Source organism: Besnoitia besnoiti, chromosome VIII (genome assembly GCF_002563875.1).
Source record: "Besnoitia besnoiti strain Bb-Ger1 chromosome VIII, whole genome shotgun sequence".
Lineage (NCBI taxonomy): Eukaryota > Apicomplexa > Conoidasida > Eucoccidiorida > Sarcocystidae > Besnoitia > Besnoitia besnoiti.
Genome location: NC_042363.1, coordinates 2,673,483 through 2,691,827, shown reverse-complemented (window position 1 = coordinate 2,691,827; position 18,345 = coordinate 2,673,483). Strand labels below are relative to the sequence as shown.

Below are 18,345 nucleotides of genomic sequence, written 5' to 3'. Positions count from 1 at the left end.
ACCGCTAGAGAAGCTACTTCTCTTCTTCCCGGCAAGAATAGATAGCGAAAGCGTGGCAGAAAGGTTCTTACGGCACCGTGGAGAGGCGGTTTGCGTTGCGATGCCCACGCGCAAAGAAGTAAACAAAGCACCCCTGCGCCTAGAGAGTGCGGGAGTGCTCAGCTGCACACCGCTTAGGGTGCAGATCTTTCCTTCTTTCTGCCATCTATTTTCGTAGCTATCTCACTCCCTTAATACATAAGTATAAATTTACATAATTATTTCCACGCATGCAAAGCCACGTGCATGCGCTTAAAAGACCGCAGACGGCCACGCTGGCGCAAAAGCAAATATCTGTGTATGTGCAAGGCGCACTACGGATTGACCCCCAATTCACTATGTAAACCTCTGCCCATACATATAAATATATATAAATAAACACCTCTATATTGAATCAAGGTCTAATTACGTGCACTACCTGAGCGCAGCCGAACTCGCCGCGTCGGCTGCGCGTCTCGCACACTGACGGCGTCTGAACTCTCCGTATACTAACCACACAGAAAGAAAGCGTGGGCATTCGCGTGAACGGCGCGTGAGCACAAAGCAAGACACAACTAGGGGCCGGCGCCTCACGCGGAGAGTTTGAGTGAGGTGCCTGGGGAACCGACTGTGCGCGTCAAGCCTCTATCAAGCATCATCTGAATACACCCCGAGACCTGCGGCAGAGTGCGAGGCGCTTGCCGAGATCTGCAATGGAGAGCGGAGCTGAAGTAGTTTGTCTTGAATTATCTAGACGATCAAGGTTCTCCTTGGAGGCGCGGCGCTCCTGAGGGCACTGCTCAGGTGCAGAAGGCGAAGCCTACCATGAACAATACGCTTGACACCTAACAAAAGACTGCATGCAGACAACAAAGCTTCCCTCTACAGACCCCCATTCTACCAATCTGCACAGAACGCGCCACTCTTGACACACGTGTGGCGCGGCAAAGGAACACACAGGCGACGAGACATCCGAAAAGCGAAAAAAATTGAACCACGCGCCTCCATCAGCAGCAAAAAATCCACTACGGTGCTGCGGAGCGATAAAAGACAAGTCGCGCCACATAGAGAGTTAACCCCGCGTTTTCCCTCCTCTCCACGCCTCTCTCTTCATCTTCTGCAGGCCGAATAGACTCCACAGGACGACCACCCGCACACGGAGGCACTCCCCATCTGCCCCCTGCTCCGCTTTGCATTCTGAGTTCGGCTCTCTCGTCCCTGCGGGCTCGTTCGTGCACCGCGCTTGAACCTCCCACTTGCCCACTGTGAATGGCGATTCTGTCCACAGAGAAAAAGCGAACAAAGACTGCATCGATAGACACGCGAAGGGGAGTCAGGCCCTGCCATCACGCGGGGTGAATTGAAAGAAAAAAGATATTGCCAAACATCCACACCCCATGCATGCGTAACAGAAGCCACGCTTACGTGCACATACTCGTTGCCCGCATACTACAGGGAAGTCTAAAAGATGCATTATCGTTCATCACTTAGGAAAAGAGGCATCTGACGAAACACACACCCGCCCTTGCATGCCCCTTCAGAGGCACCGGACTACGCGGCGACGCCCTGCGCGGCTGCGGCGCGCGTCGCGGCTTCTTGTTCTTTCCAGGTGTCTGGGGCGGCGCTGTCTGTGCATTGTTTGATGTGTTCTTTCTCCTTCTCGGCGGCTGAGACGAAGCTCTGGGCGTCGGGGGCTTCGCAGAGGCGCTTCAAAGTGTTGGCGAGCTCCCCGAAGGCGGCCTCGCGCGCCTTGCAGCGTCGCTTGCGCGCTGCGCGCTCTTCTGCCGCGGCGGGCGCCTCCGCCTCCCCCTCAGGCTGCGTCTGCAGAAGACTTCGCGCCTTCTCCGCGCGTTCCACGGCCTCGAGCTCCGCAGACTTGAGGCGCGCGCGAGCGACGACGCTCTCTGGGAGCCCGGCAAACTCCGCCGCATGCACTCCGTAGGATTGGTCAACGCAGCCGGGCACAAGGCGGTACAGGAAAGCGAGTTTGCGACTCTTCTCGTCGACGGCCGCGGAGACGTGCACGTTGACGACTGTCGCGACTTCCGCGGCGAGATGCCCCATCTCGTGGAAGTGCGTCGCAAACAAACAGAGACACTTCACCTCCGCGGCCAGGTGCTTCGCAATCGCCCATGCCAACCCGAAACCCTGGGAAAACAGACACCATGCAAGCTCGTCCTCGCATGCGTGACACTTCGTTGCACCTGCAGGCCGCTCGCGAAAGAAAACGTCTACAGAAGGCTCCTGCGACGCAAGATCCACGAGCACGACTGGGCGCGACTGGAGGACCTTCTCACGACCAAATACGCGGCACATAAAAGAAAACTGACACAAATATCCAAAAATACTCATATACTTAGTGAATTATATATGTATATGTATATATTATATTTATGGTCATATGAGGCGTTATCTCGCCGGAGACAGGGCAGACAGCCGGCACGCGGCCTCGCTGGCGGGAGGAAAAAGAGCGGATTTCCTTCCCCCGGCTGGCGGCGACGAAGGCGCGCGCGACCTACCTCGTAGGTGGACGTGCCTCGGCCGAGTTCATCAATCACGACGAGACTCTGCTCGTCTGCGTTGCGCAGAATCGCCGCAGCCTCTGCCATCTCAGCCAAGAATGTCGAGACGCCCCGCAACTGGATATCGGAAGCGCCGACGCGGCAGATAACTTGCCTGGAAAAAGAAAACAAAGTGTATGTTTATTCGAGTGAAAAGTGCTCCACCGTCTGTGCCCGCAGGCGAGACTGCGCAGGTAGTCTGAGCGGACTTTTTTTCCATTTTCTCGAATTTTCTGTAAATATACCTGCGTCGCAGTCCTCGAGGACGCCGTCACGCGCAGCCTCGCTCCCACCCTCCCAACAGAGAGCGTCACGCAAGTCGATGTATGCACACAGACTGAAATTCATTTGTCGTTCCAAGAAAGAGGGGCGTTTTCGCGAAGCAGGCGGCGCTCGCGTCCGTCGCACCCCTCTTGAAGCACCCGACCCCCCACGCACCAAAGCATGCGTACATACCCTTTTAGATACACATGTATTTATCTATATACCAGCGGTGTGGCGCATGCGCATGCAGTTACGCGCAGAATTATACATACACGCATATGCACGCGTGTGTATAATGGAATATAGAGAAGTATGGACGCGCAACTGCGAGGTGGTTTAGAAGACGTGCGAGCGAGGCGTGTGTGCCGAAGCTGCGCGTGGTCCTTCAGGGCATACTTGAAGATCGGAAGAGTGCAGCTTTCGCAGGGGACGAAACACCCCATCTGCGCCATGATAACCGTCAGCGCGACTTGGCGAATGTATGTGGACTTTCCTCCCATGTTGGGCCCGGTGATGATGATGAGGCGCCGGTTCCGGTCCAGCTGAACGTCGTTCGAGATGAAGGACGAGCTCCCGGGCTGAATCTCCAGGAGCGGGTGCCGCGAGCCCTTCAGCGCGAGGCCGGCGCCTGGGGAAAAAAAGGAAAAAGTCGAGAGAAGCTTTTAAGGAAAAAAAAACATCCGACTCAGTGCAACCCAACGCACCCCGCGCCTCCTGGCCTCTCGCCCAGGAACACGACGCCGCGCAGCAGACAGGGTCGCACAGCCTAAGCTATGTTTTCGGTGACTCATCCGCTACTAGACTCGCGCACCTTCGCCTTCCACGATATTTGGGCGGACGTAGGGAATCGGCGCGGAGTTTGCAGCAGCGGCGAAAGCGCCCAGCACGTCCAGCATGCCGAGGAGCTCCGCGAGCTTCTCCACGAGAGGCCAGTAGGACGCGGCGACGAGGAGCGCCTTCTCAACCAAGGACTTCTGCATCTCTTCGTACGCCTCGCAGACGTCTTGGTACTCGCGGCAGAGCGCCTTCAACTCCGAAGTTGTGAAAATAAATTCGCTCTTGTTTAAACGGACTTGATGGTAGCGACCTCGGTAGCCCTGGGGGGGAGGGAGGGGGGCACCAAGATGGCGAGACGCAGCGTGAGAGGAAAAAAAACAGTGCGAGACGTGCGCACACGGCAGACAAATACAGAAGACTCGCTTCAGAGCCCTGAATCGTAGCCAGCTTCCCAATGATGCATCTTGTGCGTACAGTGGAGAGCGATACAGAAACAAGGTAAGTACTCGAGAATCGCCGCTGCAGACGGCCTACGAATTATTTGCATCTCCTCAATGATTATAGATGGAAGATTCGCGAGCTGGTTATGTGCATATATACACGTAAATGTCTATGCTGGCCTGTACGCGCGCGGATGTTCGAGTGTACATACAGCTGCAGTGCATGCAGATACAGAGACTGAGTCGAGTGTACATGCACCCGGATGTTTTTGCGGCTTTTCTCCGAGTACCTGCACAGCTGGCTGGTCTTTTTTGGTGACGCGGAGAACGAAGCCCATGGTGTTATCCTCGACGAGTTTGACGATTTCCGCGTCGCGTTTTCGGCACGTGAAGGGGATCTCGTCTTCCGCTTTCTGCCTTTCGCGGTTCATACGCCTGCGCATGTCATCTTTCTTATCCAGGAGCTCCGCGAGCTGCGGCTCAAAGCGCCGACTGATCACAAAGTAGCCGCGCTTCGCCTCCTCCATGTCGATTGTGAACTCGATCAAGTTGATGAAGCTCCCAAAACTCTTCACAATCTCCGACAAAGGTGCCGCAAACATCTTCTCCAGGGACGCGCGGTGAGCGCCCTCGTATCCGCGAAGCGACGACTGGTAAGACAATCGGGAAAAAAGACACCGACGAACTCAGCAGACGGCGACAAACTCAAAACAGACACAGACCTGAGACGATGAATGCATATGTGGCTTTGTATGCGCGCGCGACGACACCAGTTACTACTTCAAGCCTTTCTGTGTTTGAGACGCTATCGAGCCACGCACTCCCGACGCACCCCAGATGCTTCAACTGCACGTGCGTAACCAGAACGGATTTTCCAGTTCTAAGCGGAAAAAGGTTTTAATGGAATGAAAAGGAGCACGCGGCCACGGAGCACAAGAGCCCCGCGAGCATGACGAGTGTGCAGATGCAACTGGATGGCGGACCGATTACGCGTAGCCAAATGTAGACGGAAGCGAAACGAAAACACAGAGAGGGCGTAGATTCGGCTCTGGGCAGCTGCTTTACCTCGAGGGATGTGCACTCGACTGCGCAGTCGTAGAGCTTCACAAGGTCCTCGAGGGTGAGCTTCACGCGAGAGAAAATGCTCCTTTTTCCACTGGCGAAGGTTGCCGTCTCGTCCTCGAGATCTTTTGTCGCAGACGCCAGGCGATGGAAGCGACCCGCCAGGCGATCCAGGTCGGTCACGTGCTTAAAGTGCGAGCAGAAGACTTGCCTGCGAAATGCCTCGTCCTGCGCGGAGCGGAGAAGAGAAAGAAGAAAAAGTAAACCTCTCTCCGGTCGCTCAACGATTGGGGAATTCGCGTCGCATGACGCCTGTGGAGTCTCGCCGCCACTGGCTTCATCACCATCAAGCTAGTACTTGGTGTACGATACAGAGCCCATGCGTGACCACTCCCAAATGCAGAACAAAAACTGAGTTTTCTCCGACATCTGGTGCTCGCGTCTGCTCGTCCCGCCCTTTTTGAGTCATGGCCGCATGTGAAAACCAGACTGCGCCTTCTGCCTGCCGGCCTTTTCCCCGACGCGTGAGCCGCCCGCCTTCACGTACTCTCTGGAAGATCTCGACGATGTCGTAGCGCTGCTCAATCTGCGCCTTGTCCACGAGAGGCTGCGCCATGCAGGTGAAGAGGCGCCGCGCGCCGAGCTGCGTGGTGCACCACCGGCTGATCAATGCGAAGATGCTCGACACGCCGCCGCCCGCAGAGACTGCCGCGGCGAGCGAGGAAGCTGAGAAAAACCCGACGCGCGCGAATACTCGAGGAACCTTTAGACCGCCCTCGGACGCTCATGGATTCAGTGTCCAGGACTACCTGAAGCTTAATAACGAATCCGTCTTCCAGCTTCCAAGCAATCACGAATACCGTGGTACGGAAATCCAACACTTTCAGCTCTCTTAACCTGTCAAGTGGGGCGATGGTGTACTGCAGCCATAAAGAACTTGGCACAAGCGCTGAAGACCAGAGGCGCCAGAGGAGCAAGACAAGCAGGTGCAGAAGCCACGCCTCCAACCTCTGGAAGGCCCGACGCGCGACCCCCCAGACCATCCACGCCTTCACAGAGAGCCGAAGAAAAGAGGCTGCCTCTCTCGGCGCACGCCTCCATATTGCCCGCGCCGCGCACGCGCAGAGGCGACACAGGCGGTCTATCAAGCATACATAGAGTGTCTGAGATACTACGCCGACAGCTGGTAGAAAGAGAACGTACACCTCTGTATGCCCGAAGAACCCGAGTATATGTGGGTTACAAGCATTCAGACGCTCAAAAGCCTTTATGAACACGCGCCACGCGCCTCCTGTCGGGGTTTCCTGCTCACCTCGCGCTGCGCCCGAGCCTCCTTTGGCGGCTGCAGGGAGAAGGACTTGCTGCTGCGCCTGCGACGTGGGGAAGAGGTAAAGAGCCGCCGCAGCCGCGGCGTCAATCCGCAAGTACAGATCCAACGGGTAGGTCTCCAACGTGCACTGATTGTTGTAAATGTCGTCGCTGAGGAGCTGCGCACACGCACGCAGCGAACTCGGCATATATATGCATGCAGAGAGACGCCCCTATAAGACCCGCGCGGGTTCGAGTCCGCATCGTGGAGGCACGCAATTCAGTGGAGAACGATATACACCATTAGGTGGAATACTGAGGGTGGTGCAGATAGTCTCGATACAGACTGGCGTTCCCCATCTCCCAAATTATACACTCGGTTTAATTCTCTCACAAACGGATCTTCTCTCGGGCGCGGCAAAGACAAACTCGCGCATCCTCGATCCACAGGCACCTGCACTGCAATATATGTGACAATATAACTGTATATAGATACATATAGGTGGATATAGAAATATACCTGTATACATACACGCGCATCGAGTACAAGCAACGTACAGTCAAATCGCCTCTAATTTAAAAAACTCTAATTACCCGCAGACGACGCCAACAAGAATCCCCTTCTCCTGCATGCGCTGCGCTTCACACACGAATTCCCTTACGCAAAAAACGCTGGATTTCGCGTCTTGCATGCGGCACCAACCAACAGCGTAACGCTGCGCCAGACACTAGAGGTACGCAATATGAATTTCAGCATACGCCGCGTATATACGTGTAATTAGAGAAAGAGAGGTAGCTCGCTCGAAATGGGAAGATAGATGCAAACGCATCCGCTGGATGATTGTGTTTACCCGGGCGTGCGAAAGAAGAGCCGCACAGGCGGCAGACGCAGTTTTTAGCTGGAGTTCCCTAGAGATGTGGTTTTTTATCGAGTCGTCGGGTGTCAGAAGCGTCGCCAGATCCTGATGCAGACTCGAGGCTGAAAAAAAGAGGGCAAAGAAAAACGAGATCTGAATGGCGAGCGTCGAGTGCGCCAGGCTGAGTCGCCCAGAGAGACGCGGCGGAGGCACACGCCTCGGGTCAGGCGCACACCGAACTGCACACGCAAAAAGAGGCGAAGGCAAGGTGAAGCATCGAAGTGAGAACTCACTGTCTGCAGCGCTCTTCTTAACGCGAATGAACTCGCTGTCGCAGCTCGCGACGAGGTCTTCCAACTTCTTCTGCCAGCCCTCGCCTGCAGCGTTCGCGCCACCCGCCTCGGTTGAGATCACGCACGAAGGCCGTACCTGAAACACAAAGAGAACAGCGGCGAAAAGGAATCCTGCACGGCGAGGCGCGCGCGAGAGAAATCTGCCGCGCTTGCAGCTCAAACTGCCATCCGCGCGGCGCAGTCTCCGCTGCAGAAAGACAGACTCGGGCGTTTAAAGTATAGGGTTACAGACAGCGACCGCGCTGCACAGGCAGCAGGATGCGGAGGCCGCGCGCTCGCGCTACGTGGAGGAAAACTGGCGCTCTTGACTTTTTCGCATTCACGTGTCTTTCTGTGTTTTAAGGGTGCTCAAGCGTCGAGAAGTTCCTCCAGGATGGGGTGTGTCTTTTTCTTTCGCGTGGTGACAGCTGACCCGGAGTCCGCCAGCGCGTTCTCTCGAGGGTGCGTGGAGCTGGGCATGCTGTCGCAGGCTACCTGCAGCAGGAAAGCTTCGAGGATCGCGAGGTCGTTGCTCGTGGCGATTTCGCAGAACTGAATTTTGAAGGCGCGGCGATCGAACAGGCAGACACCAATGACGTTGACACCTGCGCCGGCGCCCTTCGCGCCTCCGCCAGCGCCTTTGCTGAATTCAACTGCGCAGAGGACCTCATCGCCTTCCATCTCTTCTTCTCTCCCGAAAGACGGCGAACCGTCCGCGAGGCTCTCGCTGCCCGCGGGTGAGCCCCGGTCGCCGGCGAAGGCCGCAAACATCTCGACAGAGGCGGAAAACGGCAGACAGAGGCGACGCCAGAGAGAGAAGGAAGAAGGGAAACGAAATGGAACTGAGAGCGACCGGGAGCAGTCCGGCGAGGAGAGGCCGCGATTGGAAGGCAGACACGCGCAGACGGAGAGAAAGCGAGAGCAGTAAAGGCGGAGAGTGACAAAACAAAGGTACTGTAGGTCGAGAGACGGCCTTGAAGACGGCGAGAAGGAACCAGAGAGGAGAGTTCGCGGGGCTTGTGTCAGGAGGCACTGCAGCGCACAGAGGGCGGACGACGGAAGGAATCAAAGCCCTTGCTTCCTCTCAAAATCCTCTCTGCCGTTCAGGACGATTCTGTCGTGTGAGAGAAAGAAACGTGTTAAAAGTCCTCGCGTTCCAGCCTCGCACCGGGCATCGCTCTCCGCGCGTACGCAGAAAAAAAATCACGGAGACCTGGAAAGCCGTTCTACACTGAATGTGCTCCCTGTCTCCGCAGGAAGGGAAAGAAAAGTTTGCCGCAAACAGAAAGAGGAAAGAAGGATAGAGGGACACGCAGAGGAGAAGCTGAGAAATCAGAGAGAGTTCCAAGACGACTCACTCGAGACTCGCCAGACAGCACGCACAGCCATCAGGCGGGCGGAATTTGTGCGATGGCATTTGGCAAGGTTGTGTGTCTGGGACAATCTGCCTCCTTTTCTCGAGGATTTTTGCAACCGGACAAGACAACGGAGGGCGAATGCTAGGGAGCGCCTGAGCTGAGAGCAGAAAAACAGCGAAAAGTCGGACAAGAGACACGCGTGCGACCCGCCACCGCCCGAGCACCGACCACAGCATTTGGAGAAGAGATACCAAACTCACGCGGAGACAGCCCGGGAGAAATTGAGAGAAATGGAAAAGAGCGACTATAAACGAGAAGACGAGACACGTGAGAGGGAACAGAGAGACACGGCTTAAAAGAAGAGTGTATAGACCGTCTCACACCGTCCAACACGCGGGAGGTCAAAATCCGATGCTCGCGCGGAAGTCCGTCGCGTGTGTGTATGTTATTCTCCGTTAAAAGCTCTTCTGCATTCACTATTTGGTAAGTCGCCGTCACAGGCACGTCCGTCCTCCGGGCCTTTTGTAAATGCGTCTCGAGTGTGGGTTTTTTCGAGCGAGAATGGAGTCCTTTTCCGCTAAGGCACTACGCTCGGGTGCGGCAGACATGCGCAAAGTCGAGAGACTTTGCGAATCGCTCGATTTGCACGGAAAAAACTTCCTGCAGTGAGTGCGAGGTTGTCGTTCCCCTGCGCGCCTCTCGCTGTCGCTGTTGGGGTTGAAGGCGACGACCGTTTGGTACCTTCTTTGCGCAACGCGTTTCACTGCACTCGGGCTGTCTGCTGCCTTTTTTGCGGACGGCGCTGCCGAACGACTTCATCTGGGGCCTCTGCGCGCGGTTAGTTTTCTTTTTCGTAACTGATGAACCGTATCGAACGGCGGAGGATCTCCACAGACCGACAGCGCAAGTGCTTGAAAGCCAGGAGTCGCCTTCGGAGGCAGAAAGAGAGGCGCAGACGGGCTGCAGGAGGCTAAAGAGGCTGATACTTCTTGTATGACTTGCGGTGCGGCGCGCATGCAGACAGAACTTCCAAAAGTCGAGCTGCGTTTCTCTAAAGAAAGGCATTCCTTCCTTTCTCAGCTGCACGTACGCCTGAGTTGCTTCACGAGAGCGTGCACCGAACGCGTGCGACTTTGCTGACTTCAGGCGGCTCGCTGCCGTTTTTTCCGTTTTTCGCGGCTCGCGCGCCCGTCTGCCCATCTGGTGCAACGCCAGCCGTCCTCTTTTCTCTAGCTGAGACACTCCATCTATCCTCCCTTCGCCTCTTCATCCCTGCGTTCTGTACGTTTTCTTCTCGTTTCCAAGCGCCGTTTCCCCTGTATCAGTCTGTGTATGTCTCCGCCTTTCCGCTGACAAGACACCTCCCGTCCCGCTCGTATTGGGTGTCTTTCTGAAGGATTTCATTCTCTGAGTGGTCAGTGCCAGTGTTTTCTCGGCGTACGACTCGTCGCGAGTGAGTGTAGTTGTGCGTGCGGCCTCTGCGGGCGAAGAGGAGGCGCGAAGAATTTCCCTTTCTCCGCTCGACTGGCAGTGTGCGAGATCGCGGCACGATGTCGTCGCCAGCGGGGCCACTTCCGCCGTCGTTTCCGCCGAAACTTGCGGGCGGTGAGGGTCTGGAGAAGGAGGAAGCAAACGCAGGACTGCGTCACTACTACGAACAGAAAATCGATGACCTGCAGCGTGTCATCAACGAGAAGAGCCAAGACAAAAGACGGCTCGAGGCGCAGCGAAACGAACTCAACTCTCGAGGTGCGTGCCGCTGCAGCGCGTGCGAAGCAGAGCGAAAGAAAACATGGAGGAATGCAGACGGATTGGAGTAGCGAAGGGAAGGGTGAACTGTGAGTCACGCGTAGTCCGTGAGAGGCCTGAAAAGCGCGCGGTAGCCGCGGCAACGTGGAAGCGCGTCCTTCTCTCATCTTCAGTCTCTAGTCTCGCGAGACGCGTCCCCAGGGAGTGCTCCTTCCTCTTTGTGGATAGTCACTATACATATGTGTAGATATGCATCTGAGCGATGACGGGTGGATACATGCGAACGTTAACGACACTCGCTGAAGCAGGCCGCAGTGTCTGCAGCGAGCCGGTTACAGCATTTGCTTCTTCTCGTGGACTGGGAGAGCGGGAGAGAGCGGATGGGTCACAGACAGGTGAAGCAGGACACGTGGCGATATTTGGTCTCAGTGCTCAAGAAGAGAGCTTCAAAAACCTCTTAGTCGTCGCGGACTCGAGAGGAGATTTGCGCCTGCGCACGCCGGCGTTTCTCTGCGTTTTTTTTTCTCTGAGGTGTTGAAGAGACACCTCCCTTCCTCTTGTAGCTTACTGGATAGGCGAGGGAGGGGCGCCGCTGCGCTGAGCGCGGAACGGGCGCAACCGCGCAGAGACGGCAAGCCTCCGCGGGCGGCTGAAAAAGCTTTCAGAGAGAAGGCCGTGTGAAGCGTACGCGGCCAGACAGCAGGCACTCTGAGAACGTGGAGGTGAGGTCTGCAGGGCTGAATTTTCTTGTGTATTTCGCAGTTCGCGAGCTCCGCGACGAACTCCAGGTGCTGCTGGAGCCGGGCAGCTACGTGGGAGAAGTCGTCAAGGTCATGGGTCGCAACAAAGTTCTCGTTAAGGTAGGAGGCTCCGCGCCGGTCGGTCGGCGGAGTTGCCTGGCGTGTGAGCTGAGATGCACCTTGCGGCTCCTAAGCGTCCTCTCGTCGAAGAAGCGTGCTCAGCTCCGTGCCTCTCCACGCTGCCTCTCTTTGTCTCTGCCTTCATTGAGGCTGCTTTGATCTGCTTATCGCACAAGCACTCAGCGAGTTATTCAAAGCCGGGTGGAATCGCGCGTGTGGCTCCCCGGCCTCGGTGGACTCCAGCCTGCGTCGCCTCTCTCTCTCTGCGCCACTTCTGCTGTGGCGTCCTTCTCATCTTCTCACTCTCTCTGTCCGTGGTTATGGTCCGCTCTTCTCTCTCTCGTCATTCGTATAGATACAAATGTTGGGTTCTCAATTATACGCTGGAAACTACTACACCATGCATCAATATAACAAAGATAATCGTCCGAGGGCTCGCCTTCGTCTCCGGATATAGGTCGCCAGCTCCTGCTTGGGTGTCGGGTTTGGCGGTGTATCTACTTACTGTAGCCTCTGTTTCTCTGCTTTCCTGGGCAGCTTCATTTGTCTGAGCGTGTGTCTGTCCGCGCATGCAGGTCAATCCCGAGGGCAAGTACGTCGTCGAGGTGGCGAAGAATATCGATTTGTCAAAGTGTACGGTGAATACGCGCGTGGCGCTGCTCAATGACAGCTACTGTCTGCACAAGATTTTGCCCACGAAGATTGATCCGCTCGTCTCGCTCATGAAAGTAGAGAAAGTCCCTGACAGCACCTACGAGATGGTCGGTGGTCTCGAACAACAGGTCAAGGAAGTCAAGGAAGTGATTGAGCTCCCGATCAAGCACCCCGAGCTCTTCGAAAGCCTCGGAATTTCGCAGCCCAAGGTGAGAGAGAGAGGTGAAACACAGCGACAATGGGGACAGAAAGAACGAGCAGAAGAGAGAGATAGCAGGCCGTGATGTTCCGTAGACGCGTGCGCAGTCGCGAGGAGCTCGAGAGGTTCAGCAGTGCGTTGTTCTTGCAGCGTCTTTTGCAGCAGCTTTTTTTCGCCAAGAGCGTTCTGCATCTCGCTGGGGCCTGTGCGTCTTGCTTTTCGTTCGCTGCATGCGCGCGCAGGGTGTACTGCTCTACGGGCCTCCGGGAACGGGCAAGACGCTGCTCGCGCGCGCGGTGGCACACCACACGGACTGCACTTTCATTCGCGTGAGCGGCGGCGAGCTGGTTCAGAAATACATTGGCGAAGGCAGTCGCATGGTGCGCGAGTTATTCGTCATGGCGCGCGAGCACGCGCCGAGCATCATCTTCATGGACGAAATCGACAGCATCGGCAGCCAGCGCACGGAGGGCGAACACGGCGACTCCGAAGTGCAGCGCACCATGATGGAGCTCCTCAACCAACTCGACGGCTTCGAGTCCACGCAAAGCATCAAGGTGTGCAGGGGACGCCGGAGAGACGACGGAACGGGAAAGAAAAGAGAGAGGACGCGCGAAGAAATCGTGGAAAGACAGAAAACAGTAGAGAGGCGTAAAGGGCGCGCGATTACACAAGAACAGAGAGGGGCTTTGTCTCCCAGGACAGGTGGAGCGCGCGAGACTGTTGGACACGAGGCCCAGGGGAAGCGTGCGTGACGCCTTGTTTCTCTATCTGAGCTTCGCTGCGAGTTTTATCTTCTGCGGTTTCCGTCGGAGTTCCTTTCTGTCGCGCATGTTGTCCTTCACTTCGGAAGTTTCAGTGCTTCTTTGGTTTTTTTTCCGCCTGCAGGTGATCATGTGCACAAACAGAATCGACATCCTCGACGACGCGCTCCTGCGACCCGGTCGCATCGACAGAAAAATCGAGTTCCCTAACCCAAATGTTGAGGTACGTCACTTCTAATGCTGCTCTCACGTCCCTCCACAGCTCAAGCAAGCACCACCTAAATTTCGTCGTCATAAGCGCCTCTGCATGCATATTTATTTTTCTGTACCTGGTTTTCCTGCTCGCCGTGACAGGACTGGCGAAATGCATATGTAGAGCTTGCGAAGATGGCCCAAAGTCCTCCGTAGATACGCTAGAAAAGAAAGTGTTTCTCGGTGCATATAGCCGCTAGCGGGCGAGAGAGCTCTTCAAAGTGAAAGCATGTAGGCAGTCAAAATGCGTGAAGACTCGAGCTGCACATATAATACAAAAAATGAGTTCCTCCTATTTTGTCTGGTGTTCATGCATGCGCATGCGCCTACTGGACGTTTTTTTGTCACAGTGTTCTTTCTCCGCTTTCGCGTGGCCTTCAGGCTCGAACGCAGATTCTGAAGATCCACAGTCGAAAGATGAATCTGATGCGTGGCATTGACATGAAGAAGATTGCTCAAGAAATGAACGGAGCTTCAGGAGCTGAAGTCAAGGTAAATCCATCGAGGCTGCCGTGCTTTCTGTGCTCTCTTTCTGTCTGCTACTGCGCGCCTCCTCGACGTCTTTTGTGTATGTGTGTGTGTATTATGTATCGTCTCCTCTCAACTCTCCTCTCTTCTTACGCGTTGTCATGATGTTGGACTTCGCGTCATCGCTGTGCGCTCTCTCAGAGACGCACTGCGAGTGAAGCTTTAGCCTGTGTCGTCTCCTTCCTTATCGCTTCTTTCCTCGGCATTGCTTTTTTTTTCTTTTATGTGTGCGGCTCTTTTGTTTTTGTCTAGGCCGTCTGCACGGAGGCAGGAATGTTCGCACTCCGTGAGCGCCGCATGTTTGTCACGCAAGAAGATTTCGAGATGGCGGTGGCTAAGGTGAGATATCCTCTCTTCGCTGACGTGTGTTTATTCGGGTTCGGTGCCTTTTGCTGTGGAGTCCGACGAGCGCGAACCGCGTTAATTAGTGTGCGTCGCTTCCTTCGCAGATAGTTCTTTTTAGAGCTCATGTGCATATATATATGTAGGAGTACGTTGCGCCTAGCTATAGTTTGCTCCTGTGTCCGGTCATACATGCATACGTATATATGTATATATATATATATATATATGCGTGTATGTCTGTGTGCCTGGGTTGCAGGTTATGAAGAAGGACGCAGAGAAAAACATGTCTCTGCGCAAGTTGTGGAAGTGATGCGCGGGTGCAGCATGCCTTCGAAGAAGGCTCTCACCTTCATGTCTCGAAAGAAAGTCGCGTATCTTTGTATATTGCCTTGTTTTCAATCATCTCCTCACGTCTGCACCCACATGGACGTATACATGAACGCATGTGTAGATACATTCGGTCACGACATCTGTCTGCTTGGACTCTATGCGCATGCGATGCACGTCTGACCGTGGTCAGAGTCGGGCTCTTTCTTTCGTTTCGTCAGCTCGCGTTTCTTTCTTTGTCCTAAACACTCTGCACAGTCGCCAGCACAGCAACTCGCGGTGGCTGTCTCTGCAGCGTGCAGCGTTGCCGGTCTTGGTCTCTCGTAATCAACTGCTCATTATTCTCGCAGAAAGTAGTAGCGCATCTAAACGGCACAGTTCGTTGCTCAACCGAGACATTCCGCGCGAGGAGACACAAAAAAAAACACCCTCCACTCTTCTCGCTGCCGCGAGCACACGGTCGTCAGTCATTTCTGCGAGCCGACCTACGTAGATTGTAGCGCTACCCTATTGCCTCCATACAGATGCATGTACGGCTCAGGCATGCAAACTTCTATACGTGACTTATCGGCTGGTTTGCCTCGGAGGCCAGAGTGCCTGCGGCTTTCTCTTCTGGGCTGCAGTGCACCAGGCCTGCGTGGTGCGCAGCTCATCGCGTGTAGTTTTCAGTGACAAGTGGGCGGTGTGTCAGGTTTAAACATCAAGTGCTGCGTGAACCAGCATTGAAGGAGGCAGTCTGCCATTTGACAGCAGCGGTTCTATGCCAGGGTGTTCTTAACACCCGCTGCACAGAGGTGAAATTCCGCTCCCCGAAGCACTAGTGGAAGTCCTGGTACATACGTACGAGCCTTTAGGATTCGGAATTCTGGCTACGAGTATCGCATATAGACATCCCGTGGGAAAGTGCTTGTGCCGCAGTTGCGGGATGACGCAGTCATCCCTCTAGACATCACGTTTCCAGATTGTTCGATTCGCATCCTATGCCTGAGAGAAGACAGCGACACCACAAAGAGCCGTTGTTTTCCGTTTCTAGACTGAAAACACTGATGTAATACGAGCCAGAGGTGGAAAGCTAATCGTGTGCCAGCAGTCCGCAGCCCTACAAGGGGAAGTCGATCCCCTGCGACCAGCGAGTGCAGAGGTAGGTCGCATCCTCGAAACAGTGACGATTCGTAGATCCACGCTAACTAATTTGAGCCCAAGTAAACGAAGTTGGAGGCAGAGTGGCAAAAAGAGTGTGACACGAAGGATTCATCTGCGGCGCACCCGGATGCGGAAGCGGCTCAGAGAGGCCTCCGACCTATGGGTCTCCGGAGAGCCGGATCTCAGGCACACTTCAGTTCAGTCGGAGTCTTGGAAAAAATGAACCGAGGTATTTTCGACAGGGGAGGATGAAGAACATTGGGTGTCTTTGTTTTTTGCAATGAGATGCAAGACCCACACTTGTCGACTTTTCTGAAGGTGACCTCGAAGCGCAGAGGAAATGACTGTTCGGCCGTCTGTGACCGGGAGATTGTGTGAAAATTCCGGAATGCAATGTGGAAGCCGGCTTACACTTTGCCTTGTTTTCAGACTTTGCAACAAAACGGGTCTCTCAGCAGATCTTCAGAGCAAGAAACTGCACATTCCGCAGTCAGATCGTGTGCTATGTACAACGTAGGAACCGCTGCGTGCGTCCCTGTAGCGGCCAGGATCGCGAAACGTATTCTGCGTGGGTGTCTTCCGCACATTTGGCATTTCGATACGGCTCAGTTCCCGAGCTTACGTGTTAGCAGAAAGTTGGCATGTTTTTCAGAGTTTCAGCAGGGCAAGAAATAGAAGAGAGGAATGCTCTGTTTCGGGAATCTGCCGACTAGATGGATCGTCCGTGTTGCTGCGTTTTGGCATGCGTTCTGGCGAACCTGAGAGTAAATCGGTCGGAGGGGAGGTTGGTGTTAGAGAGCGCAATGCCACTAAAAATTGTTCGGCGCTGTCTTTATAGAGTGCAGAACGACGTCAGTGCACAAAGCGTTTCCTGCAGGAGCACCTTTTCCACACGGAGTGGCTTGGAAATACTGGATTGTGTTAAAGTCAGGGTCGCGTTTTGATATCGTGCCCGTCGACGGAATGTGTCCAGGAGGAAAGCAAAGTCACAGGGAACAACACCACGCGGGTTTTATTTTCCCCGGAAGAGGGATGGTTCACGAAAGGCGCTGCGAAAAAACCTTTTTTCTCGAGGGGCCCGATAGCTTGTGCAGCATGCCGAGCTGCTCCAGGCGATGCGCTCGACGTCCCCTTCTTCCTAGAAACACACATCAGCTTCATACCACTTACAAAGGCGCTTGTAGGCATTTTCCTCCTCCAGGCACCCTCCACTTTACCGCCAGACCGCACGCAGCAACCATGAACGCTCTACACACCGTGAGAGTTTCGTTTTCGCACTCTCGACTACCGGAGGTGCCTCTTCCATGCGAGGAAGGCCGGTCCTCGCTGCCGGACTTTCGCCGGCAAGCATGTAAAGCTTGAGATCCCACTCTAATATGAAACGACTCTTCCTGTTTCCAAGGAGCGGAACTGGCTTTCCATGCGGCCTCCGAGCCACGTGCTCAATCGTTGCATATGCAAAGCTGTGTTTGGAAAGACGCTCGCGTGCTGCTGATTCTGCTACATTCCCTTTCGCCACGGACCAACTCAGGCCGCAAAAAGAAACAAAAACTGGCGATGCGGGGCATTTGTGGCTTCTTGAAACTTCACTCGTTCTAGCACAGCAATAGGTGGCAAGACGACGCAACATTCCAAGCAAACACTGGAGATGCGGCAAACTTGGATAGCCCGTCGTTCCTTAGCAGCCTCTCGGCAGTGTCCCTCATAATTCCTACGATTACTGCTTCAGCGCCAACAATGGGCGCCTGCGCCTCCCTCGTTGCTTGTCGCTCGTTATAGCCAGATAAACCCTCCATGCATCTCAACCCAAGAACGCATAGATGTATGCTGCAGCTGCAGACACGCGCCTTCTTTGTAAAGAGTCTGGAAGTCCTTCTAGCCGTCCTCTACTCTTTTGGTACGACCCTTCCGCCACACCTCAACTCTCTGCTCTGCTTTCCCTGAACCCCTTTTCACACGATTGACAGACCTCTCTTCAACGATGATGCTCAAATGTATATATTTTTGATTTGCATGTAATTGCTAATCTCACCCATCCCGCCTCTCTCAAATTTTTTCCTCTGATGCACGCGCTGCATCACACCTACATCTGCACAGGTGCAGTCACTCCTCTAGACTGCCTGGTCGATCTTCGCGCAATTGCTGACAGGATTTGTCACTCTTTCGCTCTAGTGTGGAGCACCACAGCCTCCAGCGCAGGTGCGCAGCCGCCGGATCGCTCTCGCCAGTTTTTTCACGAGGCCAACGGCGACTCAGAGAGGCCCACGTGCCTCAGTCTCCACATGCAAAAACTTTCTCCTTTGACTTCCTGAAGGCGTCCCCAGTCTCTAGCTGTGCCTCGCCTCGCTTGGTCGCTCATCGCGCTCCATGGAGCGTTGGACCGCTTCTTTATTTATCGATTTCTTATGAAACCCCTTCTGTCATCACGGCGTGGCTGTTAAGAAATTGCTGCCAGCTGTTCAGCGCATCGTTGCCTAGGCATCCGAGGAGCTCTTCCGTCGGCTATCTACACGGCGTAGAGAGCTGAGAAAACTCAGCTCTCTCCAC

The 18,345-nt window shown here is 54.8% G+C and overlaps 2 protein-coding genes across 2 annotated transcripts; one reads left to right on the top strand and one right to left on the bottom strand.

Annotated features, from left to right (window-relative positions):
• Nucleotides 1-1,569: 1,569 nt before the first annotated feature.
• Nucleotides 1,570-8,390, bottom strand: BESB_084960 (MutS domain V domain-containing protein; the record flags this gene model as incomplete). The annotated part of the gene is made up of 11 exons (XM_029366846.1): nt 1,570-2,166; nt 2,538-2,694; nt 3,240-3,471; nt 3,655-3,940; nt 4,351-4,710; nt 5,126-5,350; nt 5,670-5,848; nt 6,435-6,609; nt 7,282-7,409; nt 7,581-7,716; nt 8,115-8,390. The coding sequence occupies 11 exons, from the start codon at nt 8,388-8,390 to the stop codon at nt 1,570-1,572; spliced, it is 2,751 nt and encodes a 916-aa protein (XP_029217306.1).
• A 2,137-nt stretch (nt 8,391-10,527) lies between these two features.
• BESB_084950 (putative tat-binding family protein) lies at nt 10,528-14,638 on the top strand (the record flags this gene model as incomplete). The annotated part of the gene is made up of 8 exons (XM_029366845.1): nt 10,528-10,726; nt 11,489-11,586; nt 12,162-12,449; nt 12,682-12,996; nt 13,328-13,426; nt 13,837-13,947; nt 14,236-14,322; nt 14,585-14,638. The coding sequence occupies 8 exons, from the start codon at nt 10,528-10,530 to the stop codon at nt 14,636-14,638; spliced, it is 1,251 nt and encodes a 416-aa protein (XP_029217305.1).
• Between the last annotated feature and the right edge of the window lie 3,707 nt (nt 14,639-18,345).